Source organism: Xiphophorus hellerii, chromosome 19, assembly GCF_003331165.1.
Source record: "Xiphophorus hellerii strain 12219 chromosome 19, Xiphophorus_hellerii-4.1, whole genome shotgun sequence".
In the NCBI taxonomy this organism is placed as follows: domain Eukaryota; kingdom Metazoa; phylum Chordata; class Actinopteri; order Cyprinodontiformes; family Poeciliidae; genus Xiphophorus; species Xiphophorus hellerii.
Window position 1 is genome coordinate 9,320,910 of NC_045690.1, and position 22,766 is coordinate 9,343,675.

Genomic DNA, 22,766 nt, shown 5'->3' on the forward strand with positions numbered 1-22,766 from the left:
GAATACATATAAAGGAATCTACCTTTAAATAATGACTGCTCACTACAAAGCATTTTTGTAAACAGATTGCGTATTTTTCCTTCCAGCAGTCCATGAAGGCAGCATCAGTCCCACTCTGGGCAGCGAGGAGCTGAAAAATACTAAATCAGTACAAAATATATTACATTGTGAAAAACGCTACCTCAGAAGTGTTGAACTGGTAAAGTTTTTCCTTTTTTCTTGAAAAGTCTTCTTCACATAAATTGTGTTTTTTCCTGGAGTCCCTGAAGGCACCACAAATCCCAACCCGGGCAGTGAGGCGCTGTAGGGGATGTCGGTCTTAGTCAGTCCAGCCTCCAGTCATGCGTGATTGTTCAGAGTTGTTTAGTGAGTGAACGCAGACTAAAGTCGCCGTGCTTGTGTGAAGAACATGACAGGGGAGAGTTGAAAGTTAATACTTTTTTTTTTATCGGCGCCGTCACCTTTTTGTTTTATTTTTCTTCTGTCTTTGACTTTGTTACTAAAGAAGCCATGGATCCGATAACAAAGTGGACGCCAAAACAAGTTGTCGACTGGATGAAAGGTGAGTGAAACGTTTTTAGTCAATGTTTTGTTTGTGCTTAACAGTCCTAACATCACAATTTCACAACTGTTAAAACTCGATTCTCGTTTTCTGTAGTTAGTTTCATAGAAACTGCTCCAGTGTGACAGCATACCTTCACTCAGCCGCATAACAATAGAACCACATTCCCTTCTTTACTCTCACTTAGCAAACTTAGAAAACCAGTGATGCTTGTATATATATTTTTTTCACTATGAGTGAATTTTTAAGCTGTTAGTCTGACAAAATAATTTTTTTTCCCGATGTTTAAACTGCACTTTCATAGAGAAAGAGAGAGAGCGAGCCTGCACCCTATTGTTTTGCTCAATATTTTTAATTAAGCTATACTGATGCATACTAGTAATCATTGTGCCCTTGTGGCCCTTAGCTTTCAAGTCACAGTCTAGTCCAGCCATGGTAGATTAAATGTAACTCCTTTGACCATGTAGTTTATGTTTTTCAAATATTCAAATATTTACTCTGACGTTATTCATTTACAGTGAATAACTATTAAATAGGTTGATGTGATGATTTTCAAAAGTAATTAATCTCTCTGCTTCTAAATAGAAACATTTACTGGTAGAGCTATGAAGTTGTAACATTTTCTTTTAATTAATTTTTTAAAGCCTCAAGAAAAAAAACAACAACTAAATGATCAAGTTTATTTATATTGCACATTTCAGCAACAAGACCATTCAAAATGTGTTACATGATAACATAACCACAGGATAACATGTGTTGTTGTTTTTTAAAGTTCTTCTTGTATACCATTTAACCCTCTGCTCTCTATAGCTGGATTATTTGGTCAGGCTACCAGCTCAAGTAACTAGCCTGGTTTTAAAGTAGTATCATCTTAAAAAGTGATGGTTGTTGTTCTTTGTTTCCTGGCCATAGTTTCTTCATTGGCTTCTGACTGTTTTAAACACCTCTCTGATAATGAAAATAGCCTACTTTGAGTCTGCTCCACTCAGTAACATAATCCACACTGAAGAGCGATGTCAGCCTGGTAGTGCTTTAAGTGCAGAATATTGCACTGTTTTGCTGTTCTGTTCTTTTTAGAGTAATTAAAGTCTTCAAGGCTGACCTTATCTGTTTACTTAGTTGGGCACTCTGCTCAGGTGGCTTGTCTGCAGTTGGCTCCTTAACGACCATGTAATTTGCTATCTGTAGTTTTTAAATGTTATCTTAACAAAACATGGTGAGTAGTATCTCTTTACCTGCCATGCTGTGGTCATTTTTCAGGCAGTTTACTGGCAGATTACAGCAATAAGTGAGGGAGATGAGGGCTGAGCTTCTCTATGCTCTACACAGCCAAAGGAAAACTGTAAATACTTATCATTAGCTCATTAAAGTGATTTAAACCTTAGAAACAGTATGATAAAAAGTCTTTAAAAGTCTAGTTGTTGATAATCTGCTCGAATACCTGGGACCTAAATAGGACAGACCAGCTGTTGAAATGGAACAAACACCAATGTTCCTGTTAAAATATGACAGAAACATAAAGTGTAACTAGATATTTAGAAAAATATGAACAGTAATCAATTATTTCTGATATGTCCCTTCATTATTTGCGGATAGCTCTCGAGGACCCACAGACTTGTTTAAGGCACTGAAAGGAATGCTTGCTATGTTGGTGACATCATTAATCTTTGAACCCATCTCCAGTCACAGCATAACTATGTCTAAGCGAATGTGAGGATAAGAGGAATGTAAAGCAGTGACAGGCGAACCTGTTCCAAAGACCAAAACTAATATCTTATTAATTTTCCTGATATGTTGCAAGAAAATGAAACATGAACTTAAAAACAATGATCAGTTTGGATACTAGCCTGTTTCTGTATGCGTCACTATAAACAACTTCCCATAACAAAGCTTAGGTGATTTCCCTTTTTTTTAAACTCTCATATTGTGTGACTCAGCCCTGTCTGTTTATCAGACAGAGGTATGTTCTGTCAATGGGAGTGTCAGTAGGGAGCACAGGGATTATCCAGGCATATGTGGAGAAAAAAAGCCCAGCTAGTGCACCCATTGACTGTGGATTATTTATCAATACAAACCTCCATTGCTGTCAGAGTGGTGAAAATTTGACTCAGCAGATTTTTGTGCAGCTCCTAATCGTGGGGTTTGTAGCCCCCCTACAAACACAACAGAGGGGAAGAAGCATGAGCATGAGAAAAATTCACACACCCTTTTCACATTCAAACCAGGTGATGCATAAACGGGGAATATGAGTTTGCATCTTTATCTAATTTGGGGTTTTGAGTTAAATGCTGGGTTGTCATGTTTGGACTACATCAGAAGAGTTTATTGCAGTTTTGTTTTTGCACATTAGTGGATGACAGAAGCTTTCCGAAAAAGCATTGAACTGGTGTGGTTTGAGTTGGCTAAACAACTATTTGCTTTAGTTATAGGTGTTTACTGTGGGTGTAGACTGCAATTATGCTCCAAGCAGGTGGGTCAACTTTTAATCTGCCAGAGCCACAAAACATGGAAAGCTTTTGAGTAACTTTTAATATGCAGCAATGGTTGTTGCAGTCTAAAACATTACCCAGGAACTCAGCTTTTCAGGGTTTCCTATACTTTTTGATTTATGGATGAATATGAAAAAAACAAAATAGTGTGTAAAATTATTTGTAGACTTTACTCAGTAACCCACTGTCTAAATCTTCCTTCCTTCCTTCATTCCTTATTTGTGACTGAAGTCAAATGATCATCTCAGGAAGCAACTATATGAAGACCTTTGTCCTCATTCGCCTCAGGCTGTTCTCCTCAGCAGGACTCAGCCACAGTTCTTTGTCTATTGAAGCCGTTGCTAATCACCTGCATTGTCAGAAGAGATCAAGTGATTGTCGCTTGATGCTTATTGCCAGTGAAAGGGAGTTTGATTCTTTGAATTTAGACACTTGTTTTTTTTGTTTGGTGCCTAGAAATGGCCTGTAGCAGTTGTCCTTCACCACAAGCTCTGATTTTCCAGCTGGTCCTATGGTGTCGTGTGACTGCTAAGCCATATCTCATGTGTTGGGATCACTTCCTCGAAGAGGCAACTTCACTTTTTTTTGCAATGAATACATTTATTGAGAATAGTCTCAATAAATGTATTTTAAAACCGTGCCTGCGATTTGAGTTTGGTTGGACCTGAATAACTTCCACAAATTACATCAAAACAATGACTTACAGTACATGCCCAATTTCATGAGGCAAGAAGTTTAAATCATGTGACGAAAGTACTGCTCCAAATATAGTCCTGATTCCACACAGGCAGCACTTCATCTGTGAAGAGCTGGGACGTTCATGAGAATATTTAGCTCTAACTCAGCTGAATAGTATTTCATTCACCAATCCCTCCCCTCTAGTCCATTGTGGACCTACTGGGTTTTAACAGGGCATTCCAGACATATAAACTGGTGCAACTTCTGTCAGACTGAATGGCTCCTGTCCAATTCTTAGCAAGCTGAGGCACTGAATCCCCTCCAGTGTATCATTTCTTACATGCTGCCAAGTTAAATTACAAAAACCAAGTATCAGAAAGAGTGGACATATAAATGATTGCTACTTTTGTATCAAAGATCTGTCCAAATAGAGCCCAAATAAAAATAATTACATTATATCTCCTTCATTCCTTTTCAGGAAAAATGTTTGTTCACTTGCAACTATAAAAGGAACCTTACGCATTCTTCTGTAGTGAACAATTATTATTTACATTGAGTCATCACTCTGATTGTGAGGACGTAGTCAGAGTTGCACAGCTTAAAAACAAAACAATTGCAAAGTTGACATTCTAAACTGTCCTTAGCATCTTATTTTAGCATTTGTCATGATTAGTGAGGCAAGACTTCTCAACAGTATATCCCTTGTACATGTTAGAAAACGTTTCACTTGGTGAGATTTCCAAAATAGTCATTTCATTATCCAGTGTTTTACAGGTCAGAAGGGGTTTAACTATTATAAAGAAAAATCGTAGCAACTTTATTGTAATAGGTTTGACCTTCTGTTGATTGGTCCCTGAATAAAAGCAGCAGTACAAAAGAACAACAGATATGCCTCTGTGGAAATAATTTCTTTTCTAGAAGCTTTCCACACTATTTTGTTTGTTGTCTGACTTCAATTTAAACATGTAATCAAGTTTTCTTCCCTCAGTAACAACCTCCACACAGAAGAGTGTTCCTGTAACTGTAAACTTTGGGACATTTTTTTAATCAGACAGAAGATGAGATATTGTTTCCTACCAGTCATTCACTGATCAGGGCTTGTGAAGCATAAAATTAGCCATTGCTGCTCACAACCGTTCCGGATCTTTCTGTGCATCCCTGTGTTTAAACAACAGGTGGTTTCAGACCAAATAACCTGGGTCGCCACACATCAGTACAAGGAGTGACAGCTGCACTTGTAAGTCATATTGGTGTGACCCAGCAAAACTGAATGTGATCCTCTATTGGACGGCTGTCAAACTCTTGCAACTTTTATGTGTGTCTGCTTCAACACACCTCAATCAAATCATTAATTTATTTGCAGGACTCTATTGAAGTTGACAGATGCTGAGTTGGCAATAGAGTCATGTGATTCAGATTTTCAGGACTGGGGACCCATGAAGGTTTCAGGGCATACAACCTTTAGGCCTTTAATTTGAAATCCCTGATGTTAATGCCTTCACCTCAGTTTTTCTTTCCCACAAATTTTCTTTCTTTCCTATAACTAAAAGTATTTTTCTTTTGTATAATCTCGTGGCAAATTCATCATTTCTCAAACATTTTTGTTTCCCTCCACAACAATCAATCTTAGACTTTTGTAATAGCTTGTTTCATGAGGTTATTAAATCATGTGTTGTTATTTCTAGTGGTGCACGGGTTGCAGTTTTCTGGCTGGTCACTGATCTTTAAAAAGCCTGACCTGCCGATTCTGATTTTGGCCAGTAGAATTTTTTTTTCAAATAGTTGACTCTTTCAGCCATCGCTCTTACTAAGATAATGTTGTTTTAAATCTTAATTTGAGAATATTTGAACTGGCCAATAAGTTGTTTTAAATATGTTTGTGTGTAAATACACTAATGCTGTTTAATCTTCTTATTATAGAGAACCTTATACCAATCCATGCCTATCTGCAACAATTATTGACATCATTGTTGCTACTCATCTAAATAAAATGCAGTGTCATGTCTTTGGCATTGTTGAACACATTTTAAATCCAGAAATGTTTGTCAGCCAAACTTTTGGTGTCGGGCTTTGAAGTAACGCCAAGGTGCTAAAGAGGCAGCTGGGTGGTTAGAGAAGTGATAAACATGTGCTAAATTCACTTTCCCCTTTGACCATGCATTTGTTTGGGGAAAAATAACAAGACTGTTTGAATCCCAACAAGGTGAGTGACTTCAGTGATGGATGTCGTGAGCAGCAACATCTGCAGGGATGACAGCAAGGTGTGTCGACAGGGATGACACACCTTGATCTTTATCTTGCAGAAACAGAAACTTCCTAGACAGGAGCGTGAGCAGACGTAATGCAGACGTCTCAGTTTCATGGTAGAATTTCCTGTTGCTGCTTTAGCACCTGCTGTATAAGGGAAGTATAATTCTGTGTGAGATATCAACCACGGGCACCATTAATTCATTTTAGTAGCCTGTATTCTGCGTAAACTGTGCATGCGTGGTTCAAGAGGAACAGGTGTCAAATAAATCCAGACGTACTCTTGAAAGACTGCAGAAGTTTGTTTGTCCCTGATGCCAACTTGCCTTTGAAAGGAAGTAGGAAGCTGGTGTAATTTGTTCACCTGAAACCTAGTTTGGCTTCTTTTCTTATTCACTAGTTTCAATTCATCCAGTCAAACAGCCTTTTTTTAAAAAAAAATTTTTATCAGCCATTTGTGTTGCACTGATCAGCAGACTGTAGTGTCATTTTTCCAAGGAACTGGCGTTTGGAGTTTAAAGAGAAGTGCTGTAAGAGGATTCCCTCTGGGGAGAAGTTTTGTCACTGTTGGTTCCTGTGCAGCCTGTTTCTCACATAGTCCAGATGCTCCAGAGCCTCCAGCACAGAGAGTCTTTAAGAGAAATAATCAAATATTAATCTGCATGTTCCAATTTCATATTCACACTTTTTCACATCACCTTTAAAATTGTAAATATGGCTAAATATGTTAAAGGGTAGTTTTTTTTGTTGTTCCTTTTTTCTTTTTTTTAAAAATCAGTTTGCATTTACGTCAGCTTCAAACATGTTTTGTCACAGTGTGGGAACTGGAGGCGGGGTGTCTCCCCGTATCCCTGACATTCCCAGGCTAGACCTGTTTGCTTCTCATTCAAATTTTAAATGTGCATTGCAAATCTCCCAGGTGATCACGGTTTAGTATTACAAGCTGTTTGGCCTTGGTCTGCCCTCAGAGGATTAGCCCAGGAGCTGCCTTGCTTAGGTAATGAAAGAAAAAGCTATGGTGAAATGGGTCTGCTTAAAATATAAACTGTCATTAACTATTGTACATAAACAAAGTATTTTGGTATGACCAAGTTTTAGGTTGTGGCTGTGCTTTATTAGTGGTTGCACAGTGGTTCAAATGAAAACAGAAGAAGGAAAATAGGGAAGTGTATGGATGTGCTGATATCGCTTACACACATTCATGTTCAAACACTGAAACAAAAGAATAGAGATGTAGTTATTATTATTATTTTTTTCAATTAAATCAAATCGTTACCTTCACAGAAAAAGTTTCTAAAGCAGATGCTAACTAGTGTTAAAAGTATAACAGTAAGTTGGTGGTTATTGCACCTTGGTGCTAACAAATTGCTGTCAGGACTTTGACAGACCTGACACTCTGTCAAAGTCTTCTTTTCACCAGGGTATATAATTGAATGTTATAGGCCAGGTCTGTGAGTGAGGCGACTGTGGCTCAAGGGGACGAATAGTCGTCTTGCAACCCAAAAGTTGCAGTACAGTATAAGAACTACCTTCTTTCTTATTTTATAATAATAGCTATAATAATAGCCTGAAATATTACGATATCAAATACAAACCCCTAATGTACATCTATGGTACATTAGGTAACTATACCTTTGTGTACTCTGATTGAATAGATGAAAATGGAACTAAAAATACTTTGAAGGCTAAATGGAAGTCCCAGACTGTGTTTTGTGACTGATAGTCATTATTGTTTTTCTTTAACGCAGGTCTGCGGCCCTTAAAGCTGAATGTTATTCTATTAATCCATAAAGCTAATGAATTGACATTACTGTGCCAAGCTTTGGTTTTCATTTAGTTTGTCTGAAAGACAGTTAGGGAGCCTTCAAAAAATTCCTGAAGCATATAGCAACGAAGAACTGAGGATGGCTTTTCCCTACTGTTCATTTAGCCCTAGAATTCCCATCACTATCATCATCTGCTAGGAAAAACATCCTTTTGTCTTTACTTACTTCCTTATTCCAGCCCAAGTCTAATTAAAGAATGCAATACACAGGTATACTAGAAACACCTTCTGACCACCATCTCTTAACTTGAAATCATCATTCTAGAAAAGACAAAGAATTGTAAAAATCATTGTTTTCTCTTTTCAACCCAGCTTTAAACAGAGTATACAAGCAAATATAGGTTTTGAAAGTTTTTTTCTAGAAGATTGGGTGGCTCCTCTTTGTACAAATTCCATCTTGGAGGAAGCAATCATTGGAGGGTTTGTTGAGCCTCTCTTTTGAAAGCTTTGCTGCAAACACCTGAGTAAACTATCTCACCTGTCTTTTGTCTGTTTGAATGTGCCATCTTGATATTACTTCAGGTCAACAATATACTAATCTCATACAGGTATAAAAAGTTCTCTTTTCTTGATCTGGCATGGCTGGGAGATTCCCACCAGGTGCTACAAATAAACCTCACCTGCGGACCTCACCCAACTCCAGTTGGGTGGAGTGTGTTTTAAGCGTGGTGAGTGAGGTCGGGATAGATACCCGTGTTTGTTTGTTTTCTTTGAGAATCCACTTGTGGTTTTTGAGCATTAAAACTAAATGTTGCAACATCAAAGAAAGACTGTTGAGAGAAAATGTACAGCACAGCATTAAATTGTTTGTGTGCGTCAGAGCCACCCTGTCCTGGCTTGTGGGTGACACACTGTCAGTCACTGATCTCTCTCTAACTGAGGATGACTCACCATCCCTTACCCACATCCCTCGCAGCAGGGAGAACAGGATCAGCTGCCTACAGTCCTGTAGGCAGACTCGTGATGTCTTGAATTGCATAATTCTTTCAACTGCTTCTGTTTTATATGTTGAGAAAAAGTGTGTCCCAAGAAGCTAATAGGTTAACCGAGTCTGATTTCAGGTAATTTCTCTTAAAGAGCTACAGTAAGTTAAGATACGAGAGCAAAAAAAATGTTTTTTAGTGTTCTTGCTCTGAGCGGTAACTAATTATTTATATTGGGAGCAGAGGTACTTCAGACCTAGACACAAGCCTGCTCTACTTTTTAAACGCCCCCATCTCTGTCCCATTTCCTGCTTCAACTTCTGGCTCTTCCCCCTTGGCATTGCTCTAGGCTTAATTTTGTTTGCAGATACAGCCAGTTCATGTTTATAGCCATTGTAGATGAGTGGGTTGGCCACCAGTAACAGTTTTCCACCAAAGAACCTTCCATCTGGATTTATCTGGTAGACAGAAATCTCAGATGTGTGTCTGAACAGGCCAGGGAGACAACAGACATATCCCCTGCAAAGTTAGAAGCTTGCTTCTGCTCTCTCAGTTGGGTTTTTTGAGATGTTCGTGGCCATTTGCCCTCTCGTAGATTCATGACAATTAGTGGTCCTTATTCTTCAATGGGAATCAACACTAGGAATCTAGCAAGTACTGTATTGTACTGAGTCATGTGAGGCACTGGGACAAGTCTAAGTTTAATTAAAAGCTTTTTGTCATGTCTAACATATTTGTCTGTCGGAATGTCAAATAAGGCATTGCTGTGGGAATAAACAACATAACGTTGCAAATTTGACTTTGACTCTGCTTGAAAATATTCCCATATTCAACAGCAAAACAGAGGGTGCTACTCTATTCCCTTGGAAAGGCAAATGAGTGGGGTTCATTTCCTCCCACTAAATCTTATTTGTCTTTATTGTGGTTTCCATAGGCCGCTATTATGGTGCTAGCAAACAGGTCTGTAATCAGCATGCAGGGCCACCCTGATCATACATCCATGCATGTGATGGGAAAGTACCACGCAGAGTTCCATGTTTTTGTTTTGCTTTTCCTTTTTATGTGTTTGTCTCAGTAACTGTGATTCAGAAACTGATATGAATTGTTCCCCTAAAGAAATAGTCTTTTTTTTCTTCTCCTTTCTTCTTTTTGCTTCTGTTTTAGTATAAAAAAAATTATTTTTTTAATATAGATTCTCCTCACAGTATGTTTATATGTAAGTGAAAAGTGATGTTATGTTGTCTGACTTGGCATTTTAAACAAAATGCAATCCTCAGTAATGACTGTAAGGCCACACAGACAGCTAATATTAACTTGTGACAGGGTTTTATAGCTAACAAACAGTCCTTACATTAGACACTCTATTGTAATGCACCCATTCAACACTTGGGGTAAATGTCAACAGGCTGAACCACAACAATATGAACATTAGAGGGGTCAGGAAAAGAAAATTCTGTGGTGGGTCGACGAGTAGACATTGGAACAAGAAGAGAGACGGGAGGGGCGTGTCTGCAACATTTCTGAGGTCTTTGTTGCTTTCTTTACTGTGAATTTATGCTTGTGGTGACGAGATGGAGTGTAGTAGGTAGACTGCCAGAAGAGTGAGGATTTATGTAAAGGAACCAACTGAGACTTAGAAAATCTATTTCTGCAAGCTGCTTGTCTTGTTCAGTAAATAATATATTTCCATGTTCTTTTATTTCTTTGTTTTGTATATATATATATATATATATATATATATATATATATATATATATATATATATATACATACACACACTTTTTTTTTTTACAAAAGTTGTATCTGTAATGGTTATATGTGCTTATATTTAACACTTTGAATGGAGTAGCTTGTTAACAAAAAAGCAATCTCCCTTTGGGGATCAATAAAATATTTCATTCTGATACTGATTCTAAAAACAGATTGGACAGACAAGGCTATTTTCTGACAGCAATGTGGGTTTTTAGCAATATATAATTTAAAATGGACAAGTGGGAAAAGCAGCAGAGAGCAGGAGAAATTATCGATAATTTGAAATGAATTGGTGATTCTGCACCAAAGTATTTTTGTATCTCTTCTTGCTTTAGTTGTATTGCTACATTATGTGCTTATTGCATTGTAAGGATATTCACATGTTACAGATTCAGATCAAGTAGTAGCAGATTTACCTCTTTCATTTGTCATTGTGTTCTGCAGAAGTAGATTAAGAAATCTTTTTTCAGCCAAATGAGTGGCAGTTTGCAGCAACAGGTGGAGAAGGGACAATTCTTCCTTATTGTATTCATTTTGAAAGCATTTCTATTTAAAGCTTTGGCATACCTTGACATAGGCCCAACAAGACTTGACAGGACCTTCCTTTATAATGATCAGTCTAATAGGAGTAGTTTATGATACCAACGTTGAGAACAACCTTTGACATGGCTATGTTTGCATCAGAATTTAAAGGATTTCTATTGTAAATATAGTGAGGATTTTTTTTCCCCTGTGTTTGTGGATAATTGTTTTGGAAGTTATCCACAATTACAGAATCCCTGTAATGGTTTATTTTTGTAAGATGCTGATGGTTTGTTATGTTGTTTTTAACTTGTTTGTTCAGTGTCCTTGAGTGTTTTAAAAGGGCGAAATTTAAATGAAATGTATAATTATTAATAATCTCTAAGTTGTTAGTCATATGCAACAAAGGCATTCATTTCCACTGGGCATTATTAAATCTGATGCTTTATGTGAAAGATGTTTGTAAAACCCAACAAAGACAGAAAAAAACTGGGTCAAATTTCAGCTACAAAGAAACAACCCTCACTAAGACCGTAAGCTCTTATTTTGTTTTCTCCACACCCTTAGCTTAGGGGCCAACTGTTATGGTTGCTCCGGGTTTGCAGAGACATTCATTGAAAAAGCCTGCAGCTGTTCTGCTGCTCTCCTTGTTTTTCTTCTCTGTTTTATAATGTTTGCAACCAAAAGTCAAAGACAGGCTAAGATCTCTCATAACCTAAATTGAGGCTTGCCCTTCTTTATTTTATTAGCAGTTTTTACCAATTAGCAAATGAATTAGTTTTTAGAAACTTAACAATATCCAATTACATGTGTGGCTAAATTATTGGTTGAGCCAAACACAGCTGGATAATGTCAGAGTTTCCCTGTGAAAATTTTGTACCACTGCAAACCAAAGTGGAACTCACACTTGCTGATCCGCTCAAACTGTAACAGCTTCGTAACCTTTAAACCCTCTTCGCTCATCAGTCATCGTCCATCACCATGCTTGAGACAGAGCTGCTTTTGTCCTCCATTGGAGGGGCCAGCCTCAGCTGCTTTTCCACACTCAGGAGACCTGCTCGGGACGACTAGCTACTTCTTGTCTGTAGTTTGAGATTAGGGTACATGAAGTTAGACAGTCTTTATTAACTAAAGGGAGGAATGATAAGACGAAAAATGAGTCCCGCAGGGTCATACAGTTGAGCACTCAGATAGTATCAGGCAAATTTTGTTTTGGATACAAACTACTGTGAATGTTTTGGGAACTGTATGATCGTTGACAGAGATTTCTTTGCACTCACTAACTTATCTCCAGTGTCTGTATGTCAAAGAGTTGATATAAAAAACTTCATAACATGCTACTGCAAGGGTATTTACTTGCTTTGTTGCTTGTTTGTCCTTCTGTGAAGTCATGCATTAGAGAATAGCACTGCAGTACCCGAGAGGAGCACTCTCTTTCCCTTCAATTACAGCATGCCTGGTCTGGCCAGAGACCATTGTGCCAGAGCTGGTGCAAGTTCCCACAATGGAGCTGCTGAGTGGAGAACAATGAGTCAAATTCCTGACCATTCCCCACAGGTTCGGAGGCCGGGCTTACGTAAAAAGACAGTGGAGTTACAGTGGCTTTGCTATTCTACACCCAGCAGCTTTCCCACTAGTTACCTCAGCAGGCATATTGTTTTTGTGCCTGTGTCTGTGTGAGTGCGTTACTTGGTGACTGCACCTCCCACTGGGAGCACAGGGAGGGGTTCATGGGGGAAGGCGCTTGTTTAGTTCTCTCTGTGGGATTCTTCACCCTTTTGTGTAACCAAACCTCTGAGAACGACAAGTTGACCACCAGAAGCAGGACTGAAATTCTTATTGATCTGCACATTTTTTGGGACAGACGGATGAAGTTGGTGAAGGAAGACATCTTGGCTGATTTTGAGCGTGTTTGTCATCTCATAAATACAAATTATAGATCCTGATATTTCTTCTACTGAACCTACAGGTCGCACTGCACAACAGGTGTACCATTTTTTTTAAAAAGCTCCAGGTGTTTATAAAGTGTTGAGAATAGGTCAAAACATATTATTTTGCAAGAGAAGGACAACTGTGTTTATACTGCCAAAGTCAAATGCTTAGAGGCTTACAGGTTTCACTCAATTTCCGTTGCAGAGACTTTCCAACTCTTTGCTTGCTTGAGTCTGTTTATTCATACACACACTAGAAATGCATTTATAACCTGTTCAACATGTAATCAGTGTTTACAGAAGCTGAGTTGGTGGGTGGTAAGAAGACCCCACACTCAACAGCAGGTGCCACTCTAGGAGAGCAACTGTGTGTGCAAAGAATACACTAAGTTGTCTTCAGGACACTGCTTGATTCTTAATTCTCTCCTCTAATAACACCTGTCTTTCTGTAAAATGTAGTTAAATTCAGGAGTCAATAAATAAGATTGTCCCATTTTTAAAATGTGTTTAAGACTATAATATGGGCAATGTTGAACATTTCGAAATTCTCCTGCTTTCTTCAGACCGGGATAAAGTCAATATAAAACTAACATTTTACAGAAAAGCAGATTGAAAGGATTACCTTTCTAATATCTGAGAAGATTTTCTCTTTTATTGGTCCAGAGAACTGACGATGGATAGTGGTAGCTTTGGTAATACAGGTTCTAATTTAAATTCATTGGCAACATATGTTTTTACACCTTCACTGATGGTGAAGTTATAGTTGATGTTGGTGTTGTCTGTTTTTGCTTCTGCTTCACCCACATGGTGCAGTTAGAAGACAGTTGCCAAGTAGTTTTGAGTCGCTATAAAACTCCTCCGAAGTGTTTCATCTTCCACAGACTTTGAAAAGCACTCACACAGCCTTCTCCTCTGCCTCCCATCCCTCACTTCACTATAAAGTGACACTCCATCTCTTTTACTGGTTGCTCTGTCTTAAATGAAAATTGATAGTCCCTCGCACTCCCTGGCAGCCATTGATCGAGGGACAATAAATGTTTTATAAGCCCCACAGTAAGGACACCCACTTTTTTTGTTTTAACCAGAAGGTTTTGAGTTCAGAGGGAAGACTGTGTTGGAGTTTTTCTTTTTGTAGCCTTGGTGTTGGCGCAATTATAATGAACGATGTCTGCACAGCACATTTATCCTACTTTCAGTCTCTGGTAGTGCTGAAGTGTTTGCTGTTGTTCTGAGGTGTACATAAAGGATTAGGAGAGGAAATGTTGTAGATAACTAAATCAGATAACATCTACATGGAAAGCGGAGAGTCTTTACTGTCATCTCATTTGGTCATTTGGTCTCATTTCAGACTTTTTAAAGCCTCAGTCTGGTTGGGTGAAATTACATTGTTTGGAACAATTGACATAAATCAGCAGCGGTCATTACTGTATCTCAACCCACAGCTTTCCCTCTTTGACGTTGGGCACGGTTGCACCATTCAACAGGAAATGCCTTTTTAACGCAGCAGGAAGTAGAAATGTTGCCTCCTTGAAAACTCCACTCTTTGTCTTCCCCTAATCGCATTAGGAGACTGGCCCCAGTGTTTGTACTTGGCTGCGGCCGGCACTCTGCCCCCTTCATTTTCCGTCTGAATTGAATTCCTTCAGAGGATGCCGACCAGTCAGAGGTTAATCTTAACTGTTCTCTGAAGTCTTGCCTGGGAATTAGCATGCTGAGGAATGAGAAAAATGTAATGAGCCTAACTGGACTTGACTTATGTGCTGGTTAATGGTTTATCAAGTCATGAAAAATTTCCCTTGTGACTCAGGGGGAATAACTCCAGCTCTCATATACACAGTAACTTTTCCCAAGGATTCCAGCGGTTATTAAAAGTCAACTTTACTGCCACTCTGGGTTTTTTATTCAAAATACATATTTTGTTTTGTAGGTAACATTCCTCCTGAAGAATTTTAATTAGCATTATAAATCAGCACTTTATAGGAATAAACTTTTGTGATTGTGAACAGTAAAGAAGTACCAAACAACTGGCTTGAGATGGTGGAAATTATGAACATACAATTTTTGGTGTATAAATGATTGAAGTAAACACAAGAATCACAAAAGTTAAGGGTCTATGGCGGCAGTGGCTCTGGAGATAAGAATTCATCCTGTAACTGATAGGTTGCTGGTTCAAGCCCCCACTGTATTTTTATTTTGATCTTCAGCAGGTAAAATACTGCAGAAAAAAAAATCCTGTTCATGAAATTTATCAAAATAAAGAAAACTCACCTTCTAAAATACAAAAAAACAGTAAAAGTCAGGTTTTAGGGATGCAGCATGAATGAGGATAGCCTTGTAATCAATTCTTATTTTGGTGCATTTAAATGGAACCTAATGGAGGTTGTAATAAAAATAAAAAATTTTCTCTGAGAATCAAATTTTATTAAAGTTTACCTATATTAATGGTCTAATCTGTTTCACATTAGATCACAAGGACAGTGACTGACATCTTCCTATGGAAGCTTGGTCAATAGATTTTGTTTCTGTTCACATTCCCAAACAAATCAGATTGAATGCAAAATATTTGACATATATAAAGCATATTATCTAGCCTCGGCTTAATCTGTACCACCAAAAACCTCAGTTTACAGATTATGGATTTGCAACAGGTTGAGTCAGACCTGCTGATGCTGTAATGCAAGCAGTTAGATCTTGTTTGGTCAGCGCTGACTAACACATTTGTTTGTTTTTTTTCTGTATGCAAACTGTCAGCAACAGGTGCACAGGCTGAGCGTCACAGTAGCACAAAGACATCAGGTGCTGCAGTAAAAAACTAAACAACGTCGAGCTCCAAATTCAGCATGGATGCATCTGCTTTATGTCAGGGCTCTTTGGGCCCTGAAACTCTCGCTCTGACTAATGTTATTTGTGCGAGTGTTTGCGTGTGTGTGGCATGAAAGAGTCAGGGTGTCTCGCAGCTGACGGGCCTTTTAGAGAAGCAGGGCACGGGGCCATGAAGCTGCAGCTGCCCCCTCTCTGTGCGCTCTTTGATGGGCAGAGAGACATGGCTTTTACTTCCACACCCACGGCTAAACACACACATGGAAAAACACACACAAAGGCCCGTTTTTTCCTCCTCTGTTGCAAGGGGGTGGCATGTTTTGGAGGTTTGTTTATGTTGTTCAGCAGTGAGCATTAAAGTACTTTCAGCTCTACCTGCATCCTATGCTTCATTCAGTGGCTGCAGAAGTTAACGGTCAAACTTGTTGATCTTTAAATAGCATCAAGGGGCTGTCCCTGATACTGACACGTTTACTGCAGGCACCCACACCCATTAACATCACTTAGCTGTAAATATAGCCTCATTGTTTCAGCAGCTACACAAACTTGGAGGTTTCAACCGTTGTTCCGTTTACAGTTTGTTTAGTTAACAAATATGGCCGTCCCACCTGTTCCTTATCTGCACTGTGCAGACTTGTGCATTTAAGACCCACGCTAATAAAGCCAAACTGTATTGTTTCTGTTCCGCAAGAAAGGGACTGTTCAGGATTTTTGAACTGCGGTTCTGTTAAAAGGTTATAATCAGTTAATATTTTACCTGCAGCTTTTAACTCTTTTCTATTAATTTTATATAAATCCAGAGAAGTTTGTCCTGAAGTCTAAAGCTAAGGTTTAGCTCAAGAGGCCATCTAAAACCAACTCAAATGTGTATTGAACATAATTTTAATGAACTTTTAAACCATTGTCACAATAGCATTGAGTGCTTATTTATGCGTAGGCCGATGATTATTCAAACAGAATATTGAGACAGAAGGAGATGTCCCACTAATGCAATAGAAAATAATTCCTGCATTGTCATTGTACAATAAAACACAATGAAATAAAAAAAAATAGCAGCTATCAAAGGCAATAAAAGAAAATAGAATCAACCAGGATGTTATGTTCAAGATATTAGAAATATTACTTGATATATATTAATATTATGCTAAGAAAATTATGATTTTTCAGGATTTGGATCAATTAGCAATGTCCAGGGCAACAGCAATTGTTACAGAGAAGACCCTCTCTTTCATGCTCTCCTCTTCTACCAACAATTAAGTTGTTTTAAGACAAACAACTTAATTTTATTTTAGAGGGCGTTTTTTCTACAGGAGATTTATGTTTTCCCTTTTGTGTGTTTCCAGGGTTGGATGACAGCTTGCAGCAGTATATTAGTAACTTTGAGAGGGAAAAGATCAGCGGAGAACAGCTATTAAAGATCACTCATCAAGACTTGGAGGAACTGGGCGTTGCAAGGATTGGACACCAGGAACTGGTCCTTGAGGCCGTCGATTTGCTTTGTGCTTTGGTGAGTGAATTTAAATGTGTTCAGTTTGATGTCCATCTTCAGTGATTAAACAGATCATTCATAAAATGTGGCCATAGGACTTTCATTTACTTCCAGGCAATTATTTTTTTATCATTTTCCACACGACAGTATTAGTGAGAAAATGGGCCAGAGGAGTTCTTAGAGATTTAGTGCTTTTATTGGCAGTTTAAGCAGTGGAAGGATTTTTGTCTTCAGCTATTCACCTCTTCTCTCTCATTCCAGCAGTCCAAAAAAAAAAAAAAAAGTCTTCCTTTAGTGTTTCTTCATGAAAAGAAAAATGCAAACCCTCTGTGCTTCGTTTTCCAAGAAACCCAGGTTTTCCAGCAGATGGGATCGATTTAGAGTTTTATCACTTCCTGTGTCTTAAAGGGTCCAGAATGTGGTCTTTGCATTTTTATCAGTGTCAGCAGTTCTGACATGGTGTTCTCCTAAAACACTTTACATTAATCGCTTGCGTATGGTGTGTTCTTTGCCACAAACAAACTTGCATTTTGAAGTCTCCTCAGCATGAAAATGTCTGGGTCTCGCTCCAAAGCAGAGGTTTGGCTCTGAACCTGGTTGGAACCAGCTTCTGTAAAGCATCAAAGAAATATATATTTCTTTACCATGATTAAACATCTTAACCATGGATGATTTATTTTTTGAGTCATGAATCTGGCTGGGAAAAATTTATGTTGAATATCTTCTTCTGTTAGATTTATTATATAGTTCCTTGCAAAAGTATTCCTGCACCTTTGTCACACATTTTGTCACATTGCAAACACAAATAACAGTGCATTTTATTTGGGATAATAAAGTACTTTTTAGATTATAATACAATGTATTGAGATTTAACCATCTTAAATCAGCACTGAACAATAAATCTAAAAAAAAAAGACTATATAGACTGAAATACCTGACATACGTATATGTACAATATGTTTTATTTGGTTTCCTATGCCTTCAAACAACTGAGAGGTGTAATTCATCCTTTATGGGGTTGCTCTTTAAATTCTTTGTGCATAACTACTGTAGTAGACACATGGAAGCACTTGACTCCTGCACAGTTGTCTTTCTGTCTATAGATTTAGCATTCATTCCCTTTGTACCATATGGAGCATCAATACAGCAGGGATGTTTATCATTACTGCAGTACCAACAGCCAGGTTTGTTTACATCCATGCAATATGTTGCATCGTGGTAGCAAGAAGAAAGTAGTTCCAATACATATTTCCTGAATTACCCTGCCGTGTTCTGTCAAATGTAGGCAGTTTTCAAAGTTTTTGACAGACATAAACTTCCCCCATCTGTTTATCTTCTGATGAAGTCAAAACCAGGGATGTTGGACTCTCAACAACCTTTCACCTCTGACTGATGCTGTGCAGGTTTGTGAGTTTTGTTCATTTGAGGTTTCCTTATTAAGAATGGCTTAAGATTTCTACATGCCCCTTGGGAGGAAGTGAAGCCCCCCAGATTTAATTAGCTTTCCCTGAGGCAAGGTCATTGCAACCGACAGGAACTGAAGACATCAACACCACAATGCTCCTCCTAAACTCTTTCCTTTTTCTATTAACTGCTAAGTCAGACATTTCCTGTCATGGTAATCTTTTTGACACTTCACCCTTCTTTTTCATTTTCTCCTTTCCGTTTAAATGTTTATGCACATACACATATAATATCGAAGATTTCACATTTTAATGGTATGACGGTACATTCAAGCCCAAATTACAAGATAGATGTTCCCACATGAACCCTTCAGGAAAATGGTAAATGGACTGAACTTATATAGCGCTTTTCCAGTCATTTTTGACCACTCAAAGCGCTTTACACTCGAGTCACATTCACCCAGTCGCAGCTCACAAACACACATCTATACACCGATACGCAGATCGGTAGGCAATTTGGGGTTAAGTGCCTTGCCCAGAGGCACATCGACATGTGGCAGGAGGAAGTTGGAATCGAACCTACAACCTTCCGATCGCAAGATGACTACTCTACCATAGAGCCACATTCGCCCTATGACTGTGCTTCTCTTACACCCAAAATGTTAAGGGCTTCTAACGGCTGTCTGGGGACGAAGATATACATTAAACACTTTTACTGGACATCTCTCTCACTGATGTCTTCTGCAGAGCTGGTGTTGAAAGCCAACATGCCAGGGTTTGCTCTGAAACTCCACTAGCTCACCTGCAAATCATGATATCCTCTTACATGATGCTTGGCCACTACACATTAGTCATAAACTCTAAAGAAAGTAAGATTCTACTGTTTTGCTTCAAGCATTTTACAAAAGAATTCTAAAGTTTGACTAAACAAGAAGTGGCTTCCATTCTTGAACGATACTTTCTGTTTCTGAAACTTTGAGACTTTAAATGAAGGCAGATTTTCAATGTCTTGCCACATTATAGTGGTAATGCAGTTATTTCTGTTATCTTCTAAAATAAAAACTAAGAAAAAGGTGAAAAACATAAAATAAAAGGGTAAAAAATCCAGACTTTGTAATCAGGAGGCAAGGTTAAAGTTACACTAAAGGAGTTGTTTTGTTTTGGGTTTTTTTGCTCTGCTAGTAATGTAGGACAAAAGCTCTCTAGGCATCTGTGAAAAAGTCAGAGCTCCTGTGTGTGTGATTAAACTGCTAATAAGAAGGGAGGAGAGGCATTTGTCTTGGAAAATGCTCAAATTCTCTTTTTGCTAAAGTTGCACTTTAACTATGTAAATGTGAAGCCAAAGACTCAGATGATTTCCCCTTCTTTTTTTAGGTTCTTCAAATGTGTTTGCATATTTTATTGTTTCTATATTCCAGCTAGCATGGAATATTACACGAACAAAGCCACTAAGAGCTGCTGTTCGAATGCTCAAATTATCCTAGTGTTTTTCTTGGGACTGAAGATTAGTGAATCAGTTTGTATATACTTCTTTTCGGAGCAGATGTTTGAAAGCAGAATAAAAGAAAACAGATTTCTGGCAATGATTGCCAAACACGTGCCGTTTTACTCTTTGGGAAGCACATTATTCAACTGGCATGTCATTATAAAGCAGTGCTGCTGGCACAAATTCAGCACAATGTAAGCTGATGCTAAATGAGTGCCAGACCACTGTTTACTCATAGCAAACATTTTATTCTAATACCATTTGTTTAGTCAAAAACATTAGTTTGCTTATGTCACACATTACATTGAAACAAAAAGTGACTTTTGCTCACTTTGGCACTGATTTGTGCTCGGCTCAGTGATGTTTGGAATTGCCGAGTGTAGCGTCCCTGTGCTTGTGAATTCTCCACAAATAAGAGGAATGCAATGGCAGGAAACAACTTGGGCTCAAGAATGCAAACCTGATAAAAATCAGGTGATTTCTCATGCACGTCAAAAAAACCCAAAAAACTCTGCAGACTCACTGGGAGGGATTTTTTTTATACAATTGCTATTCTCACAGACAAGAGAATAGCATATGTTTTATAAGTTCTAAAAATATATGCTAAGATAATAAAAAAAGGTTCACCAAGACAAAGGGGAAAAAACAGTCAAATCTTTCACCAGTAGATTCTGTCAGGGAAATTATTACATCCATTTACAGTACAGAAAACATGTTTTTCCCGAGACTAAAAAGACTTCTTTGTTTAGGGTAAAAGAGTGGGACTGTCATATTTTCAGACTTTATTATTTAACCTGATTGACATCTTTATAATGCATTTTTCTAATTCAAAGCTTTTAACCTTCTGTTAATCTTATTTCAGAACTATGGAGTGGAAACGGATAACCTGAAGAATCTTGTCGTGAGGATGAGAGCTGCAACCAACAGTCTTCACATTGCTACAAATGATCGCAGAAAAAGCCCCCCATCTGAGGGAAGCATGTCTCGCAAGCCACCAAATGACTTCCTAACCTCTGTGGTGGAGCTGATTGGTGCTGCAAAGAGCCTCCTAGCTTGGCTTGATAGGTGACTGCACTCCATTACCCCTAAGTATTAGATCATATACCAGAGCATCATCATTTTGTTGGTTGAATTTCAGGTACGATAACTTTTTGTCTGGTATTTTATGCCAGCATCTTCCAAATTCTTAGTGGGGGGAAGGGGGGTCATGAGAAAGTCAGACTTTTCCCACAAAGTTCTGTTATATATAGCTGCTAGTCAGCTTTTGATTTAGATGACAGTATCCTCTCCAGTTGACTGGTTCCATAACATATTATGCATTAAAAGCATAACATATTAAGAAGTTTGTCAGTATTATTTGTTTGCTGATTTAGAGTCTCTAGTGACGACTATATCAAGTTTTCAATAGACATGCACCAAGCAGATCTTTGCTGGCGGATACTGATTTCCAGTTTTCCTTCAGTTTTATTCCCCCTTTCCCCTAAGAACTGTAATGCAAAAAACCTTAGCTAGTAGTTTTTAATCTATCTAGGATAAAGACAAAGTTATCTTCTACTTATGTATCAAAGCATTTGTTGCCAACCTTTATTCAGTTTTATTAGTCTTGAAAAAATACATTGACACGTGCTGTTGATTGGTGTTTTGTTGGAGTGGAAATAGATGGAATTCTTGCATTTGTATTTTTTCAATAAATAGGGATTTTATTTTTAGTACTCAACATGCTAATCATAGATAGAGGTCATTTATGGAAAAATTGGCCTGTTCCAATCTTATCTTTCCTTTTTTCTCTCTCTCCTTACTATAGGACACCTCTCACAGGGATCAGTGACTTCACAGCTACCAAGAACAAGATCATACAGCTGTGCCTGGAGTTGACCACCACAGTTCAGCAGGTCTGCATGCTAAAACCATCACGCTTTTACCTAAAACCACAAAAAACATGCACATAATAGCCTTTTTCCACTGTGCACACATTAACCCCCAGGCACAGACGTTCACATTAAAAGAGCGTTGGAGGAAATCTAGTCTGGCAGCCATGACACAAGCCTGAAGCCAGCAGTCTGAGTACATTAATGCAGAAGCCAGTGTTTTTCTTGGGATGTTTATTCCCTCATGCTGGCTAATGAGGTCACACTCCTGGGCCCCTCAGCAAGCGGTTGTTTATTGCTTGGTGTTGGTTTTCTTTTTTGTATTTTTTTTTTTGTTGTTGCTGCATAAAACTCGACTCTTTAGAAGGAAACTGGCAACCATCCTCTGGCTACCGTCTTTTTTTTTGCCATGTGGTTTTTGTTTTGGTCTTTTCTGTAGCTTCCAGACATCTTATTTCTTATTTCTCCTCTCTTAGATTAATACAGAATCTACCAGCTGTTGGCACTATTGTATTGCACACATTTCTATAGACTGAATGCACGGCCTTTCATCGTTTAAGGGTTTGCATTGAGCAGTTTATACTTCTTGTGAACATGACTGCTGAGACTCCAGGTGTCGTTTTAGGGTCTTATTGGTTTGAAATAAATTCCTTTCCCAGAGTGCCTATTTCTTTGCCAGAGTCTGGGATTTCAGCACCTCTGCTGATTTACTGTGGGCAGCTCAGTCATGGTCTTTGGAAGAGAAGTGGGGGGTATACGTTTCCCACACTG

The 22,766-nt window shown here is 38.3% G+C and overlaps 1 protein-coding gene across 1 annotated transcript in view; it reads left to right on the forward strand.

Annotated features, from left to right (window-relative positions):
• Positions 1-315: 315 nt before the first annotated feature.
• Positions 316-22,766, forward strand: part of cnksr3 (cnksr family member 3) — a 34,229-nt gene continuing 11,778 nt past the window's right edge. The window contains exons 1-4 of the mRNA XM_032546716.1: positions 316-562; positions 17,093-17,256; positions 20,990-21,192; positions 21,932-22,019. Coding sequence (XP_032402607.1) covers positions 511-562; positions 17,093-17,256; positions 20,990-21,192; positions 21,932-22,019 — 507 coding nt within the window. The 5' untranslated portion in view covers positions 316-510. The remainder of the gene's footprint in view (positions 563-17,092; positions 17,257-20,989; positions 21,193-21,931; positions 22,020-22,766) is intronic.